Below are 19,441 nucleotides of genomic sequence, written 5' to 3' on the forward strand. Positions count from 1 at the left end.
CCTTTCCCCTTGCACTTCTCATTCTCGCACATGCACGATCTGAATGACACAAGGCCTAGAAAGTAGTTTGTCTTGTCCTCCCTCTGTCTTCCCTCCCTTGTCTTGTCGCGCCTAGAAACACTTGTGTACAGGCGCATTGTAAATGACTTATCATATCAGATCATTTCATTAGACCAATTTACCACAGGCTATGGCAAGCAACCTTCTCCCGGTTCCCCTTGGCCACTGCCAAAGTCATTTGAAAGACACAGAATTAGCCCTCGTGCCACAATTTAAACCATCATTCAATGTTACAAGCATTTCCAAGGACACATGGCCCAGAGGCATGTTCGCCAGCATCTGCCCTCTTTATTCCGAGACCATGGTCTCAGCAGGCAACTTTCCTGATCTCTGTCTCTCTCCTCTTGCTAAATGAAACATTGTGCACTCTGCAATGCAAGCATGTGGGAATGACAGAGAGAGAGAGAGAGAAAGGAGTTGCAGACTCTCCCCTCCTTTCCCGTGGGGTTTACAAGAGCCACTGACATATAGGGGCTAGGAAGAAATTGCTCCCAAGTGTGTTGAAATTCATGGCCATCAATCTTTTTCATATGGAAAGTTGTATTGCCCTGTCCTTCTAACGTGACTCACCTAGCACGGCCTGATCGGACAAAATGTCTGGGCCAGGGGATGAGACAAGACTGTGGGCGGGGTTTAGATGCTAATCAGGACAGGAGCTCAAGGCCATGCTGGATTTGTCACAGACATGATATGATATGATATGAAATGATAGTTTATTTATAAAGCGCCTATACACAATGTGTTTCAAAGTGCTTCAAGGCAATGGAGGGAACAAGGGAAAATACAATGACATTCTTATAGGCGGTTTATAGTCATAATGTCGACAAAAAAATGTCGACAGACAAAAATGTCGAAAAAATAATGTCGAAAATAATAATGTCGACATTCTATACTTTTAATGTAAAAAGTCATAATGTCGAAAAAAAAATGTCGACATTTTTTTTTTTGACATTATGACTATAAACCCTTAAAACTATCAACACCTCACCCAACACCCCCCTGCCACCCCCCCCCCCACACCCCCCAACCACCCTTTCACCCCTCATACTCAACACATACCAATTATTTATTTATTTATTTATTTATTTATTTAATAATTAAATAAATAAAAATTGTATTTACTATGGGGGGGTCCCCCCCCCAACCCCCCCTCACCCAACACCCCCCTGCCGCCCCCCCACACCCCCCCAACCACCCTTTCACCCCTCATACTCAACACATACCAATTATTTATTTATTTATTTATTCAATAATTAAATAAATAAAAATTGTATTTACTATGGGGGGGTCCCCCCCCCAACCCCCCCTCACCCAACACCCCCCTGCCACCCCCCCACACCCCCCCAACCACCCCTCATACTCAACACATCATATATATATTTATTTATTTATTTATGCATACACTAAATTAATGTCGAAAAAATATCGAATAATGTCGACATTTTTGTTTGTCGACATTATTGTTTTTCGACATTAATTTGTCGACATTTTGACTGTCGACATTATTGATGTCGACATTATGACTGCACACCCTTATAGGCCATGAACAGTAAGGATGTGAAATTAACTATCGTACTCGGCCCGACAACTTTTCAGATAGTGCAAGAGCTAAGACCTAGATACGGAAGGGAGGGGAAGAGTGGGAAGGAAATTGAAACAGGCAGGTACTACTGTACTAGGCCTGATGACATTTCTGGCAGAGCCGGAGAAAAACAAAAGGTGAGGGAGAGGGGTGCAGAAAGGGAGAAGAGGAACAAAACAAGCGACTATCGTACTAGGCCTGACAACATTTCAGATAGTGCTGGAGTGCAGACATCTGCCCAGAGCCCTGCTGATTTGGAGTCAGCTTCCTGGACCACCCATGCAGTGTGTGACTAGCACTGGGCTTCTACAGCGTACAAGAGAAGGAAGGCAAGCAGTGAGTCGAAGAGCATTAGCTTGAGAAAGACCTTTCTGCCTTTTAGTCCCGTGCTTAAATGCATGTAATATGAGCCAGAAGTATGAAGCCTATCCTGTCTACTACATTTGTTATTTGAAAACGTGGAAAAGGGTGAAACATTTATGTGCCCCGTTTTTGTCCTAGAGTCACCCTTTATGTAATATCCCCATACTCCGTCCTGATACTACGTTGCTTCTCTGCTTCTCGCAGTTAAGCAAGTTGACTGCAGCACTCAGGAAGTGACCCAATTTACTGGATTGCGTGCATGCATATCTTTTTGTTGAGTCCATCATCGGAACAGTCATCTAGCTATCAGGAGTGTATTGCAAGATTAGAAGCCCAAAATGGAGGCCATGTTTTTCGAAAACCAGAGAAATAGTGGTCAGCCGTCATATTTCCCAGATGTTGAAGACCATACATCAAAACGCTTTGACATGATTTTCTGAACCACTGTGTGTGGCTTTCTGACTTGCCTTCTCTTTTCTTTTTTTGATGATCTCTAGGTAGGCGAGACTGTTGGAATCACAGAAGAGATAATGGGGTTGACCATTTTAGCAGCCGGCACCTCCATCCCTGACCTCATCACCAGTGTTATCGTAGCTCGGAAAGGCCTCGGCGACATGGCAGTATCCAGTTCAGTTGGAAGCAACATCTTTGACATCACGGTTGGGTGAGTAGAACCAATGAGGAAGAAGGCAACACAGGGCCTATCACAAATGCTAATGGGGGAGTTTGTGGATATTCACCTCAGATAACAACCAATCATTGTATCTGTTGCAAAGCAAAGTTCATCATGTAGTATACAGGCTGTGGGCGACTCTGTTGAGATTTGCAGAGTAGTTTTAACTAACAGTTGAAAACATAATGATTTGTACAAAAGTGTGCTCAAATGTTGTAGTGTGGTGAACATATTGTGTTTTGTTCTTTTGTTCTACTGTGTTGGTCAATTGGTGGATGGTTGAACCTTGCTGACAAACATTACCTTGACGATATGGCCATTGGCAATTTCTGTGATTGAAATTCTGCATTGTAAACATTTTACAGCACTGTATTTATTTATCACCACTTGTGAAAGTCTCTGGAGGATAGCTCGGGGCAGCGGTCTCACCTTGGAAGCAAGGCGACATGGAGCAACACAGGTTCGATCCCCGGGCCGCGCTTGGAAACCTCTGGGTATTAAGCGCGTTATGAATAACCAATCATATCATATCACTCTTACACTCTGATTGGATCACCTCCATGTAAAACAATTCGTAATCTCCTTGCATTGACCTCCCTTCCTCAAAGCGGTAGGCTTAACTGTTGTGCAGCAAAATTAATGTGTTGGTAAAGTTTAGCTTTAAAAGGAAGTCCAATGGTAGCAAGCATTATTATTTGAGGCAGAGTGCTCTCCGAGGTAGATATTGAGCAGGATGTGATGCCAAGGTGAGAGGCCTACACAAAACTCGCTCTCACCGACCTGGGATCGTCCTTTCCCTTTGAGAGCATTGTTATTGCACACTGGCTCCTTGCACAGTTCCTGCCGTAGAGAGTTGCTGTTTAAAATGAACCAGATACAAGAGAAGTTCCTGTGTCTTCCTCTATAGTCGATGCAAGTAGCACAATAAAAGCGCAAAAGGTGTGGTTGAAGGTGTGGTTGAAGGTGTGGCCTCGGACCAGTGGGTGCGGCCTGTTGAGGGAATCAGAGGAGTGTCTTTGCCTGTGTTGCATGTCAGAAGAAGAACCTTACTCCACCCCTTTTATGCCAAAGAGAGGTCGGGGAGCTTCCGTGAAGCATGCTCTTGCTGTCAGACAGACATGGGCTGCACCCAGAGAAAATCAGTGAATCGGTGGAAGTGCGGCTGCATTGGAAACATGATGCAAGGGTTCAGTGAGGAAGAGTTGAGCTTCAGTGGTGATACTGTTGGTGAAGAGAGGTGAAGCCTTGCCGGCAGGGCCTTAGCACTTGAAGCCGGTGCACAGTCCTTGTCAGTGAGGATAGGAGGAAGTAGTGAAGGATGGTAAACGTGTTGGATGTGTGGGGGGAAGCTGATGGCAGGTTAGGAGCTTCTTTGTGTTCCCTGGTGGAGAGCAAGAAAGGGGAGCAGTTAGGGGACAGAGTGCCTGCTCCTGATGGGGCAGAGACAGAGACCTTAGAGAAGAGGAGGAGGTGACAAGGGAGATATTCATGTGCTTTGAAGGTCTTGCTTTGGTTAGCCAGACCTCTCTGGTACTTTTTGTAGGTGGGGGGTACCCACTCCTCGAGAAGAACCAGAGAAACTGGACTTGGGCTCATTAAATAATGACCATATCACACATCACACAGATGACCACGTGGCTTTAAAGGAGGGTAGGATTAACCCGATATTTATCTCTTTCTGACTTGACAGACACAGAGGAATTTGTCACTGGCTTCCCCTGACTTTCAAGGAAATCAGCAACCTTGGGGTCCTGCCACCTTAAATCGATATTCAACAATGTTTTAATTTAAGAGGAACTGCCAAGTACTTCACTCTGGAATTTCCTAGGAGACCACTCATGAAATAGTAGCGGCACAAGGGTTGCAGTCTGGTAGCCACAAAGGAGGACACAAATGCCAGCAGTTGCAGTAGAAGTGTTAAAAGCAAGAAGGTGGACTCACTCACCTCCTGTGCTACCATCCACAGAGACGTGCTGGGGAGAATGAAGCAACTCTCAGCAGCTGCGAAGGACAATGCACATTTAGGCAGCCAATCCATGGTATCCACACCACAACTGAGCACAGCTTGAAGTTCACCAATCTGGGTGGTGGATCCATCCTTCTAAAAAAGCTTTACCCAATCAATGCTTCAATGCCGGGAGTGGGTTGTAGAAGGAGGAAAGTGGTGGTGATAGGAGGCAAGAAGGAAGGGAAAGCGAGGAAAGGAGAGTAGAGCCAGCCAGAACTGAGGATAAAAGGGAGCTAGGGGAACATGGCAGATGCAGAGGACACTAAAGGGAGCTGGAGAGGAGTGCAGAGAGTGGATAGAGTGGAGTAGAGCAGCGAGGCAAAGTGAGGGAATTAGAGAGTGGAGAGCTAGGAACGCAAAAGCAGAGTGTGAAAAGCTGAGGAGTAGGAAGCGGTGGTGATGGAGAAGAACAGAAAGATCTTGAGAGAGGATTGGAGAGCAGAGGAGGGGGACAGTAGAGAAATGTAAGAAAGAAAAGGTACTAAGTGAATAAATAGCATATTAAAATGCGATTTCTAAAATGACTGATTTAGGAAGACCGCTCGGAGACCGCTCTGTGCAGTCTTTCTAAATCAAACTAAAAGCCCCTGGGATGCACAGGAGTGCATGCATGGGATGACGGGCACAAAGGAGCCGGAAGAGGGAAGTTGCTGGGGCCTGAGCCAAGTGTTGGTGTGTGTTTTTGTGCGTCTCTGTGTGTGTGAGCAATGTTTGGGAGGGAGAAGAGAAGGACCAGCGAAGGAGCGGGATCAGATAATGTGAGTGTGTGACTGCGTGTTTGTGTGGCTATGCTATTGTGTCTGTGTGTTTAGTGTGTCTGTGCTGAGGGTGGGTAGAGGAGAGAGGCTTTGGGTGGGGAAATTGAGATGGTGGTGGAGGAAAGGGAGGTTTGGGGAGGTTAAACCCTCTGAATTCCACAAAATCCATCTGTAGCGGAGGAGCCAAGTATCCCCACTCCAACTGCCCCGCCTACATTACCTGAGAAGCATGAACCAAAAATATTTGACGTATACTGAACAGTTAAACCAGCAAAGAGAAGAGCGTGGACTCTGTGCAGTATCCATAAGAATACATATACCTAAGAGAATATGGGAGGTAAAGTACCCATTAACCATACCTGCATACAAAACAATAGGATGGCCATTTGAATGAGATTCCTGAAGAAGCAGAGAAACTAAATGACAAAGATGAATGGTGACGTCATACAAAGTTGAATCGACACCCATATAGAAAGATAACCAGACCAGAGTGGCAGACGGTTTATAAAACACAAAGAAGTACCAAGGATGATTGACATCTTGGGATGAAGATACTTAGTTTAAACGTGTACAGATGCAATGAAACGCAAGCAGCAAAGCAATCATAAAGCTAGCCACATGCTTTTAAATAGATTAGACCACGGCAAGCGCCAAATATATATACATATATACCTCTATAGAAACATATGGACAAGTTAAGGATGAATGTTTCCACTACGTTTATAAACAGTACTGAACAAAGCAAGAAGGCCTCATTTCAGTGTCACAGTTAAGAAAAGCAACTGAATTAAACAGAATAAAAGTTCAGCTAAGGAGTTCACCAAGCCAAGAAAGCCAAGGTCTTATAAATCTGGAATGGGCTGACATTGGATACAATTAAAGTGAAAGAACAGAAGCTCCTGTTCAGAGAGGTCAAGCAAAACAAAAGACGTCAGAGGACTATTGAAGAATAAAATCAAATACACAAAAAGGCTCAATTTCATGGTGTCCAGTCACGTGATAGAAGTAAGTTGGACGAACGAGATGATCACACCTATGCATGGAGGCTGGCTGGTGCCCATACTCCTTAAAAATTCTCAGAGAACAGTGCAAACTTAAGGCCAACTTCAAAGCACTAATTGACACTGCACCATTGAGGTGATGATGGATGATATGCTAATTGATGGGAAGATGGTGCTAAGACAAGCTCACCCGGACCCGGATTGTTCAGTCTGCGTGCTGCTGACGTAGGTAGAAAAGGACTGACAGGGGTTAGAAGCCAACCAATTGTGGGGGACCATGTGGTTGGGGGTCCTATAGTTTGTGTAGCCAATGGGACGTCATACTTTTAGTGACGTTCATAGTGGCCATTTCGAAGGGAGGGCTTAGTTGCCCTACCTGATGTTAACTATCCAATTACCTCTTTCGGTTACTCTATACAGATATGGAACCTATGTTTAGTTATTAACTTAGAACCAATCCCACCTCCCGTTAGGTTTTTGTAGTTTGCCACGTAGGATGACGTTGGTAATGACGCAGGTCAAAACGTCATTGATGACCAATTTTGGGTACAAAAGCCCAGCTTATTTATGAAGTAGGTAGAGTCAGAGTATCGAGCGATTGCTGATGTTCGTTGTACTCCCTGTTTTAGATACTTGACATTAAAACAGACGAACTTTGCCAAGCTATTTGTGTCGTCTTGATTATTGATGTATGAAGAAAATCTGCATCCCCATCCATCTCCGGCGTATTGCTACTTATCTGAAAGGGCTGTTTGGGAATACCCAGCTCACCTCAGTGCAGGAGTGGGTGGGGTGGATGGGGATCGGATTTGGAGGGGGGATGTGGGGTCATTAAAAAGTGATATTTCCATATTTTAAAGGCTGCACAAAAACAACCAGCGTCTCTTTTTGTGTTCAGCCTTTAATATGCAGAAATATCACATAGAACCAAAGATGAAGGACGAAGATAAAGTGCACAAAGGAGGATCATGGAGAGAAGGAGAAAGAAAGAGGACAGGCAAAAAAGCAGAATTACCCAAAGAGAAACAATTTGGGGCAGGAGGGAAGCCAAATGAGGAAAAGAGGAAAAGAGCTAGGAGGAGAGGCAAAGAGGGCACAATTGTTATGTAACCTCCAAAGGAATGTGAGAAGAAAGCATGGAGAAAGTAGAATTGGTGAGCGGGTTAGAAAAGGATATAAAGGCATGCTGTGGAAGAAGCACTTATGCACCCATTGCTGACTGCCACTGTGGCCGAATCAAATGCCTGTATCCTGGGTGGCACACCTAAAGCTCCCCTGGTCCAGCGAGATCTGACAAAGCCTGAACCAGGTGTGGAACGTTCTAAAGCAAGCATGGAAAGTGGAAGCGTCCACCTAAGACCAAGCCGGCAGCCGTCGAAAGGATCAACCAACCTAATAGAGAAGGGCAGTGGACACTTGAAACCCTATTGACTGTGAGTGGCATCAATTTGAGTGCCAGGAGACAGAGCGCTAGGTAAGTAAAATGCCTTATTCATTTACCCAGTCTCACCCAGACCCCTGGCCTGGTTGTGTTATAAAATGCATTTGATTGTATTTTATTTTATTTATTTATTTATTCACATTTGGTAAGCGCACAGCAGCCCGTGGGCATTGTGGCACTGGTTACAGTGGATGTTAAAATCTTAGTTACAGTAGTCATGTGAACACATACAATATGAAGCGCACATCAGCCTGTGGGCATTGTGGCGCTGGTTACAGTAGATGTTCATATCTTAGTTACAGTAGTCATGTAAACACATACAACCTGAAGTGGCATTGGCAATAGGTGCAGAATGCAAGCTGTGAGCAAGTACATACAGTGAGCTAGCAGCTAGTTGAAGAGTGTCGTTTTTAGCTTTTTGCGGAAGGCAAGGAGGGAGCTTTCCGCTCTGAGGTCTGCGGGTAGCGTGTTCCAGAGCTTAGGAGCCAGGTAGGGGAATCCGATTCCTCCTGCCTTGGCCCTGGCATTTCGAGGTACTGTAAGTTGGTTGGTGTATTCTAGTCTAGGGGGTCTAGTGGATTGTGTTCTGGCTAGTGTGTCCGATATGTAGGAGGGTGAGGTTAGGTTGATGCATTTGTGTGCGGTGGAGAGAATCTTGAAAGTGATTTGGTCTTTAACTGGTAGCAAGTGAGCATTTTCTCTTGCTTGAGAGATGTGTTCTCTTTTAAAATGGGTTAGAGAAAAGGTAGGATTAGAGGGTTTCTCCCACTGTAATGACGAAATGAAAGTAGCAGTGAAAGAAAGAAGTAAATGTGAACAAATTAATGTATGGCGAAGTGAAAGCAGAAGAAGTAAAGGCAGATACATATGGGTGTAATAGGACCTTTAATGCTTCAGTTTGAGCAGGTGCAACTAACTAATCCACTGGCTAAGGAAGAGAGAGGTCAAATAGAGGTGGGGTTACCCATTCCCCCTCTTTATCAAATGGAACAATGAGAGCGTTCACCTGGTTACTCCGGGTGACATATAAAGCGTTGCAGAAAAGTTGGTCAAAGGTCAACGAGATGGTGACTCAAAAAAGGAACCAGTGACAGACAAAAATAGAGACATAGACACATTGATGGAGTAGGGAGAAGGAAAATGGCAATGTTCCAAATATATAAAACACTGGACACTCCTGAAGAGTCACCAACGAAGGAGGATACTCAAGACAGTTGCAGAATTGGATTGTGGTATTGAAGGCTGTGGGACCAGAAGGAGCATACTTCTTGCTTTGGCAAAAATTGCGGAGCGAGATGAGGCGAGGGGGCCCAGGTGATGTCACAACAACCCAGAGAATAGAGGGATCCTGTGTGTAATATGGGACTTTAGTAGATGGCAGGCTTGGAGTGGAGGGGTATCTGTGCTGATTGGAGGAGGGAATGTTCTTGGGGGTCCTCACTTTTCAGACATGTCATTGTGAAAGGGTGTGATGAAGATGCAGTATTATTCTTTTTGGGGCGATTGGTGTGAGAAGTTTGAGGATGCGGTAGGTTGAGAGTTTGTATACCAAAGTGATTTGTGATATGACTTCCTGTGGGTGGAGGTGTGGATGTGATGCTCGATAGTGGTGTGGCACTGAAGTCTGGGGTTGGAGGAGAAGCTCAAATGCCTAGGCAAAGATGAATTTGGAGGAGGTTGGCTGGACCATGAATTTATGTGAATAATTGTTCTGCAGAGTGAAACAAAGAACGGAGTCCACATACAAGTAGCGATTTGCTACACTTGCTTGACCTTTGGTAACATGTAATGCTACAATTCAGCAATGCTACAATGTGTCCCTGGAGGTAGACAGAATGCTGGAGCAAAGGTTTGAAGTGATTGTGATTTGTGGGAGAAGACGATGCTCGGTGGTGAACCTAGGTTGGATGTGTGGCGCCTCTGACTAAGAATTGGCACTTTGAATAGTAGAGGATTGAACTTTCCTATAAAGTGTTCTCTGCTAAGAGGTGATATTAACAAAGGGGCCCGTCTATGCATGTAGGAAGCTCACTTAATAACAGGCTATGATACTAAATTAGAGGATGAGAAAATGTTAGGACTTTTTGTGATTGTGGTAATTGTGGGCAGGGAAAGATAGCCATTTGTTTATGGCATGCTGGGCTGTCAACGTGGGAAAATTCAAAAGGAATTACGCGGGCAGGTATCTCTTTGTTATAGGGTACAATAGTACAATAAGCGGTGTCATTTTACATTGGCATCTGTGTACTGTCCCAATGTGGCTAAAATAACATTTTGGGACAAAGTGAGCTTGAAAGTGTTACTGGACACCTTTCCAGAGGGTACTGTAGCAGTCAGAGGGCATTTCTACTGGGTGCCAGAGCCCACTAGGGATAGACCTAGTAGGAGACGGGCTAAATTAAATATCCATGAAGGAGATTCGGCCAGGTCTGGGGAAAGAAACACATGTATTGGATTGGTGGATTCACTGTTGGAATGCAGAGGGCATCATTCCCATATTCATGATTCCTTTCCTCAAAAGATGTACATTTGATATAATCCCAGATTGCGTCTTTGCTTTAGGACTGTGGCATTGATTCCGCCCTGTGGTCCGATCGCTTCCCGGTATGGGCTACTTTGGAGGATAGATCAAGTTATAGAGGCATGGGTATATGACTATGTAACTACTACTCTTAAGGAGAGGGCTAAGTTTGAGGGGTCAGAAATGAAATCTGAACACAAACTATCATGTTTTTGGTTAAAGACCTTTATTTAAATTAAAAGTGGGTTCGGAAAAGGCCTCTATGACACTGTTCTAAAGAGGCATCCTACCTAACAACCAAAATCTAAGGATCTGTCTCTGTCAGGATGTCAATAACGGAGCCGGCCTTGAGTCCAAAACGTCCTATCCTGACCATCACACTACAAACAAAACAATAAAGGGTGCAAGGAAATGTCTTCAGCCTGATATTGGCAAACAAGTGTTCACAACTGAAGATTAGAATAACTCCAACAAAAATGTTTTCCAAGCTAAAAGACCTTGGACCCAGAGGATGGTTCTGTTCCCCTGGATGCAAAGTGTTTGACAATGTCTCTCTTACTGACAGTTCCTTTTGTGTCTCTCCTGGATTCTCAATGTTCCTGTTAGGCAATAAGTTCAGCAACAGTCTTTCTTTAACACTAGTGTCTCTTTTGTATAGCAAACACTGTTCCTCTTTTAGTATTTCTAGTAGCTTTGCAACTCTCCTAGTATACCCCCCTGCCAGGTGTAAGGAATTCATGGGGTAATTGTATTTCACTACTTATAACGCGCTTAATACCCAGAGATTTCTAAGCGCGGACACGGGGATCGAACCAGTGTTGCTCCGCGTCGTCTTGCTTCCAAGCCGAGCACATTGCCCCGGAACTATCTTCCCGACCCTGGTGGTAACAGTAAAGACAGACACAAGTGATCACAGTTCAAGGGTGTTTATTGAACTTTATAATGGGTGACATAAACACCTAATCTAAAGCTAAATCTAAGATGGAGCAAGCTAAAACCATCAAATATTAATAAGGCAGACCTAGTGGCGTCTTGTCAAAATAAAAAGGACCTATACTAACAAACCTTTGCCAATCCTTACCACTAAGTTATAAAAAAGAGTGTGGTATAATGTTCATCAGAATAGAAAGAAATGTTCACAAAATGATAAGTCAGGATGGTATGGCTTGGTCTCCCTTCCCCATGTTTTTAGCACAGGGCAAGGCAGGACTTCTGAGCACAACACTCTCCTGGGCCTCTCCAGCACGAGGTTCACAATTCCAGTTCAACAATATCAGAACCTTCAGGGGCCAAGTCTCTTTTCTACAAAGTCTCTTGCCTTAGAAGGCCTGATGGATCAAAACAACAAACAAACAAAAGTTCCTTTGGTAATCTTGCACATTGATCGATTGCTCTTCGTCCCTTGGATCTCCCTCTGGCGGGTTCGGATCCTCCTTGCAACTTGGGCCTCCCTCCATTGGCTTCACTACAGCCTTTAAAACGCAGCTTGCAGTATTCAAGAGTCTTAATGTCTTTTTGAACAACTTCCTACTGCGGACAACCCTCGGCTGGGTTAGCTCTTGTCGCACAATGTTCATTGGTGTATTACTGTTCACCCCAACTCGCAGGCATTCCTCTGTCAGGTTCACATCTGCCGCTCTCACATTTCACTTTGCTTTATTACGATGCAGGACTTACTTTTCTTCATTTTTCGCTTGGCAATGGGTCAGAGACTTTCGAGTGTACAAGGGATTTGAAATGATGCCACCCTTTCCTATTGCATTTTGGTACTTGCAGTTTCACTACACGAGGGCCAGTGCGAGTCCTTCCACTGAGCACTCCTAGAGCGCCTGACCACTCTGCAACTGGCCATTCTCTGGGCTTTCTCAAAAGTTCAAACACACAAGTTCTTTGTTCTTAAGTTCTTGCGTTTATCTAATGTTGCCACCTGCAACCTTATGCTCATACAGAGTTCAGTTTCCTATCAGTTTACTCCAACTCACCAACTGGCTTGCTGCTGGAGTCAAGGAGGTTACCACGGTAGCTAGCACCTCCCCGCCAGTGTTATCAATGCAGGAGACCCCTGTGCAACGTTGACATCTGTTGCTCCACACATCAGCTATCCTTTCCCGGTCTAGTAATTGCCCTTTTCGTAGGCTTCACGGGCAAGGGCAATTCCCCATTCGTCGCTGTTTCCTCGTGTGTTTGGCCTTGATAATAGTGTGCTCTCGTGCTCCACCTTTTATCCGTGTGGGGAAGGTAAAGGGCCATCAGGTGTGCATGGTTATTGTCAATTGGTAGTTTTTCTCTGTGGTTTTACATGAGAGAACCCTTTCACATAAAGCTATATCAGAAGCAAAAAGGGTATTGTTGGAGCTTTGGATGCCCAAATCATAAATAGGCTTTTGACCCAAAGAACAAGGGTAAGAGATGTCTTTACTTCCTCTACAAAGGAGAATGGATAATTGACCATTTATGATGTGGGCATTGGAGGATTCTCCTATGGGAAAAATGCCTGGGGTATTAGAGGGTCTTCCTCATGGGGAATGGGGAGATAACGCATCTCGTCCAGTGAAGTCGTGACATCCCCCTCTAGCAGTCTCCTGCATGTGATCCTCCCTCATATAGCTGGGTGAGGATCAGGTAGCGGCTGCTGTCCCCTGACCACACGGGAGGAGGTCACCACCGGAGAATCTGTGATGACTCCACTAGATTCATGACATACCCTTGCCCTAAAGATCTGGCTTCCTGCTCTAGGGCTACAACTTAGATGATAATCAGCAGCCCCCACTATCAAAGGAAGAGGCTCCTTAGTCTGGTTTCCCACTTCGAGATAAGGCCTTCTGAAGGAAACCCATCTTGCTTCCATACATCAAACGGGGAATAAGGAAGAGGTGCCTTATTGGCATTATTTTGGATTATTTCAAATTTAGTAAAGTAAGTGCCCATTTTTGTTTCTTCTGGTAACCCTGGAACAACTTCAACATTAATCTCTGTGGATTCCCACTGCACCGGATAGTAAAAGGGGTTCTATGATAAATGTATTTGTCTCCACGAACACATGTGACTTTTATTGGGCATTCCATTCTAAGGTCTCTGGTATGGATTAGATTAGATCGTATTGCTGTCTGTTTTCTCCAAAAACAATGAGGGCCTTAACCGGGACTCCATTTACTATAGCAGAATCATGAGTCTGGAACACAGTACTGGCATAAAAGAAGTTACTGGTGGTCTCCACATCCTCTTCAGATAACTAATTTTCCGCCCAATCTTTTCCTGCCATATCACCAATATCCATGGGTTCTTCTTCTTTGTTAGAAAACCACTGTGGGGCCGGGGGTCCTGATTGTCTGCATGAAAAACATACCATGGTGGTGGGTTTTGGGGCCCGTCCCTCTTTGGATTTTACCCCTCCCCTGTATTTAACAATCACAGGCTTTTTCTCTCCCTTTGATAAATCTCTCACTGGGGGTCTATAGGAGCTGTCTTGGTTTCTGTCTCTTCTCGGAAAAGGGGGGACAGGAGGATTCTCTTTGTGAAGACTTCTGAGATGTCAATTAGCTTTGGCATAGGTTTGTGATGTTTCCGCCGCTCACACTAAACTGGGTCTATTCAGTTGAAGTACTGCTTTTGTAAATAGAGAGGTAATGCATTTACAAATTGCTCTATGGTAAGGGTCTCAGGTAAAGACTTCTTTCCTAACCAAAGAGTTAGAGTGTTTTGAATTCTGATCCCAATTCCACTGGTGTTTCATCAGGGTGCATTTTAATGCTCCTGAGTTTTTTTTTTATTAGCCGTTTGACCAACCCTTTTCAACAACATTTGCTTTATGTCATCAAAGGATGTTGTTCCCATAGGATTTAATAGCTGATTTGAGCTCTCTAATTCTCCTTTCAATAAGGCAGTCAGATAACAGGTTTTCAGTTCATCCTCTCACTGAAATTGACAGTCAAGTCTTTCAAAATGAAGGAAATAATTCCTCCTAGATCTTCCCCTTCCTTATAGGGCAGTAAGTCCCCATGTGGTAGTACAGGTCTCGGGTGAGAGGCAGCAATTCTATCTAGTCTCTCTTGGAATCAAGCCATAGCCTGGATTTGGTGAGCGGTTAGCTGGGCTAACAGATCCTCTATGGTAGCCATCTCAAAATTCTTTCTGGGATCAATGTCCTGTTCAAAATAGAAGGTATGAGGGTCTCTATTTCAGCTCTTGCTATTCGACTCAATTTACTATTTGTTCAGATGTTGTAATCTGACACTTTGAAAGTATCTAATAAAGAATGACTGTGGAAAGGGAGCTTTTGATGATGGATGGGAGAGGCACATTGTGTTAATATCTTGTTTTTGAAACTAAAGATGGTGTCATCGGAATGAACTTCAACTGTGAAATCTTCCTCTAATTGCTGGATTGTAGGCTGCATTTAGGGTGCAGAGAACACAGTTTGAAAATGTTTTTTTTGGGTGGGTTTCTGGATTGTGCCAGCTGGTTCAGCATCCCACCCTGAGACCATATGTGAGGTGTCAGAAATGAAAGACAGACACAAAGTTGCTGAAACATGATGGGTGCTAAAACAAACACGGCACATGTGATTGCCCTTTGAACAACCTCTTGAGAGAACATCCATTTTTGGTCAGAACTTAAGTAGTGACAGATCTCAGAACCCCATAACAATAAAGATACATATGAAAATGCATAGGTTCAGATTTGTACAGTCTGACAGTGGATAGTGGGCCTCCCACCTCTGGCTTTGCCCACAATGGAAACTTTCTGTATGCAGCCATTCTGAGCTTTTGGCATTTCACTTCTGTCTCCTTCACACAGGAGCTTGTAAGTGGGGCAGGTGGACCCCAATATGAATTAGCTCGATATCTGCTGAACATGTGGTGTCAAGCATGTCTAGGATTTAAGTAGTCTTGTGTTCTTAACCCTTTCACTGCTCTTAGGACATAATTAGATATATAATGCCATCACGCTAGTGCATGGCATAGTTAAGGTTAAAATGAATTATTTATGAAGTTTCATAAAATAACTTTTCTTAATAACTCTTGAACGCTTCAATGGGAAAATCTGAAACGATTCTAAAGTAATATTTCGAGGCAGCTCCCTGCATGGACATTTCCGAATTTCTCATGGATGGCTTCATATTCTTTTTATAAATGTTGTTATGATGGTGTTTTGAAACGTTTTTAACATCAGTCTTTCTTATAGGGAAAAGTAATTCTGTATAAATACCTCTGAAATTGCCATTTTGATGTTTACGATTGTTGGCATGCACCTAGATCACATCAGTAATTGGGGCCTTGACAAAAAAAAAATGTTGCCAATTTGAGCATATTAACGATTTCAGATGTATCTGTATATCAGGTATGTGAGGAATAAATGTGCATCTTTCATGCAAACTTTACGCGTATGTCTAGAAAATGTAAATGTTGTACATGTACGCTACCATACGTATGAAAACTCACATCAAAGTCATAACGTACAAGAGATGTAAATTGCGTACATGTCTTGACTGCTGTGCGCACACGGAAATATGTCATTGGTGAAAGTTGTCATTGCAGTATATTTTCACGTGTCTACTAAGCATAGGCATACCAGAAGCCATGGGATGTCACTAAGGTTCCGTGTCCAAGGGCACCAAGACAGAAACGGCACATGCCAGTGATTTGAGAAAAGTTATGGGGCTAGTTTATGTGATGACAGAGATTAGCTCTATGAAGCGATTAAGTGGCGAGATTTACATTGATGGTTCCTCTTACGTCTAGTCAACAGATCTTCCTAATTTTGTTGAATTATGTATAGGACTTTTCCCTCAGGTATGGTGTAAACATATGATGCAAGCTGGTACCCATATCTGGAATAACATTATGCAACGATTTAGGGCCTGATTCATGGAAGTGTTTTTATAATGGTGAAATCCCATAGGAAAATGTTCTCCGAATCAGGCCCTTAGTTGTTAAGATCACCCACAGTTCAGATCTTGATCAAGAAAAGAAGGAAGAAATACAGCGGTTCTTGTAGGAGTAGTGTCACGACACTCATGTCGATTTAGGGAAGCTAGGTACTGTGGAGAACTAATCTGAAGGTTTCCTGGTTGTAGCTGTATAGGAAGAAGATTATCCCAAGTATGCTGAATACTTCGAAAATACTAATGGAACCGATTAACATGGCAAAGAAAAGGGCAGAACCTCAAACTAAAGCTTTTTAATTAGTAGCGTAAAGTCTATCATTTATGGGGGTACTTTCTTAGACCAAAACCTGTATTTGATTGTAAGTTAAGGGATGAGACAAGGGCCAACGTTCAACTAATTTAGGCTAGCTAACTGAGATAGGTTAAAGATATACAATGGTTTAGTACCCCAACATGGCGGAAGCTGGAACCTGTATGCTGAGTAATAAGATGCAACAGTCTAGTGGTTTAAGAATAACCGTGGTTTGAATAGCAGGCGCCACAAAGATTAATACCACTGATGTGTACGAATTAAGGTGCAGCACTTATGTGACTAGAAGGCGGAGTTGATTGTTTCATAACTGACGTAAGAACTATGCCAATATTACAGGCTATAACGAATTTTCAAATAGATACAACAGAGACGGTCCATGAAAAATGGCAGCAAAACAGCGGGTACTACCGGTGCTGGCATTTTTCCCAGACCAGCTTACTCCGAGTCTGCCGTTAGGGGCAGTGAACTACCGGCATGCCTGACTGGCCTCTACTGACAGAGAAATCGCTGAAACACTAGCACCGTTAACAACGGTGCTGGAGCTTCAGTAGTTCCCATTCCCATGGAGTCCTACTGGACTCCATGGGAATGGGAACTTACCGTTACCCCGCTGCCCCTAATATCCCGGTAATACCGGGGTATCGGGCGGTGGAGATGGTAATGCAGCTTTGCCGTTATTCCTTTACTTTGCCAGCATTCACTTTGCCAGCACTTACTTTGTCACATTTACTTTGTCAAACCCCCTTCACCCTGCCTTCTTTTCTACATCCATATTCTTCACCACTGCTACCCCTCGACCAGAAACCTCACCTTACACTATCCCTAACCACATCCATTATCATCTTCACAATGTGAAGATGCAAACAAATGAAAGGCATGGCAAAGCAAAGGCATGGCAAAGCGAAGACAAGACAAATTAAATGTGTGACAAAGTGAGTGTATGAGGTGAAGTAAAGGGGGGGGTACCTTGAAAAAATATTGTCTAACCTCATCTTCCTCAAAGTGGATTGCTGAGAATTATTCCCTCTCAAAGTAAGACCCCCCACTACTATTAAGGAGCTTGAATCTTGCTTGCCATCTACCAGCCAAAAGGTTGAGAAGATGGACCCCCACCTGAATGAGGGTTTGACTAAATGTTTTATAACCGGAGTTGTCTTTAGCAAGTCGAAAACGTAAACAACACTTGACAGTCTCTGTCAGTCTAAAGCAAGGGAAAGCCCTAAGAGTGGAGGGTGAGAGCAAGTGCAGACTATTTTTCAGATCTGTGGCAGTCCATCTTTGGGATGAGTAATTTGCGGCGAAAAATGAAGTAAAAAAGGATCTTGTGAACAATGTCTTCTCCCTTCTCTCTTCCCCAGATTGCCACTGCCCTGGCTCCTGTTCTCTGCATTTCACCGCCTGGAGCCAATACCAGTCAGCAGCAATGGGCTGTTTTGTGCCATCGTCCTCCTCTTCATCATGCTGCTTTTCGTCATCATATCCATAGCCGTCTGCAAGTGGAGAATGAACAAGTTCCTTGGCTTCACAATGTTCGGCCTTTATTTGGTTTTCCTGGTCATCAGCGTTCTCCTGGAGGACCGCATTATCATGTGCCCTGTATCCATTTAGCGAACATTTAGCGGGCACTGCCCTTGACTACAGAATCAGGGAAGGAAGGAAGTCCATGGGAAGAACCTCAGCGCCCTCTCATCCACCACTCCCTTAACTCCAGAAGATGTTCCAGAAAGCATAATGACATTGGGAATTGATGGCACCTCAAATGAGAGGCGTGGTTGCGTTGCGGCTCAGCCGCAATAAACTTGTGGCCATGACTACAATTACACCTGCTACAGCAAATGGTAGGACGTAGCTCCTCACCGGCAGTCGTGATACATGTCTAGTAACAGTTCCAGCAAATACATATTCTGCATTTACGGTGTACTCTCTGTGTGTCAGCTACCTTATAATCTAAATGCATAAATAACACATATATTATGCATACATATAAATATATATAATTATATACATATGTAAAGAAATATATAACAGGGAAGAAAACGTAGAGGTAACTAAAAAACAAAGTAATTGATATTGGTAATTGGCAAGTGCGTGGTCTAGGATTTTGCGGCAACAGTTTCAAGACAAATGCCGAATAAGAGCCTTCGCTAGACAGGGAGGCCGGGACATTCCGCAAAATCAGTTCTTTTGCATTAGCCATTTGCGTACTTATTAGGTTGACAAATCTTTATGCTAGGCATTTGCCGGTGCGGTGGTGCTCTGGTTGCACCTAGAAACAACTCTGCATGGCGGCACAAAAACCACCACCTGGCTTAAGAATACAACTGCTTTTTAGAAGAAATGTGGTAGAAAAAGTTACTACTGGTGTCGCTGTGTCGTAAGAATTTCACACTGACTTTGCCTCGGTGAGCGAAGGCGCCACTGGTAACTTGTCACGGCACCTCATGTCGCACTGGTGGAACTGAATGTTGACGTGAATAAAAGCAACACTGCCTGCGTCATTGGGTCTTCCTCTTTCTATTGCAGGGGCCTAGATGTGGTGTAGCGCAACTTATTCTTGGAAGAAAGGAAATTGTGGCAAAATAGCAGGGCACATGCAACATCGTGTGGCAGTAGCCTCAATGTTCCCTAGGCTTCAAATGTATGCAGTAGTTGCAATAAGGTTTGTGTTGAAAGATGGGGTATCAGCAATGCCCCAACACGTTAGTAGAATGTCTGAATTTATGTTTCGGTGTCCAAAAACTTGCATTGACCTGATAAACTATTATTCATCGTTTTGTGAAGCATCTCTCAATCCGGTACAGGTTTACTATTCCTTCATTTCTCATGGCCGCCTC

General features: G+C 43.9%; 1 protein-coding gene across 9 annotated transcripts in view; it reads left to right on the forward strand.

The window, feature by feature from the left end:
• SLC24A2 (solute carrier family 24 member 2) overlaps window positions 1–19,105 on the forward strand; it is a 1,614,118-nt gene extending 1,595,013 nt beyond the window's left edge. For all 9 annotated transcript variants that reach the window (XM_069630764.1, XM_069630770.1, XM_069630763.1 and 6 more), the window contains 2 exons: window positions 2,503–2,669; window positions 17,966–19,105. In XM_069630764.1, coding sequence (XP_069486865.1) covers window positions 2,503–2,669; window positions 17,966–18,215 — 417 coding nt within the window. In that variant the 3' untranslated portion in view covers window positions 18,216–19,105. The remainder of the gene's footprint in view (window positions 1–2,502; window positions 2,670–17,965) is intronic.
• The last annotated feature ends 336 nt before the right edge of the window (window positions 19,106–19,441 follow it).

The sequence above is a fragment of the Ambystoma mexicanum genome, chromosome 6q, assembly GCF_040938575.1.
Source record: "Ambystoma mexicanum isolate Mex_15411 chromosome 6q, UKY_AmexF1_1, whole genome shotgun sequence".
NCBI classification, from domain to species: domain Eukaryota; kingdom Metazoa; phylum Chordata; class Amphibia; order Caudata; family Ambystomatidae; genus Ambystoma; species Ambystoma mexicanum.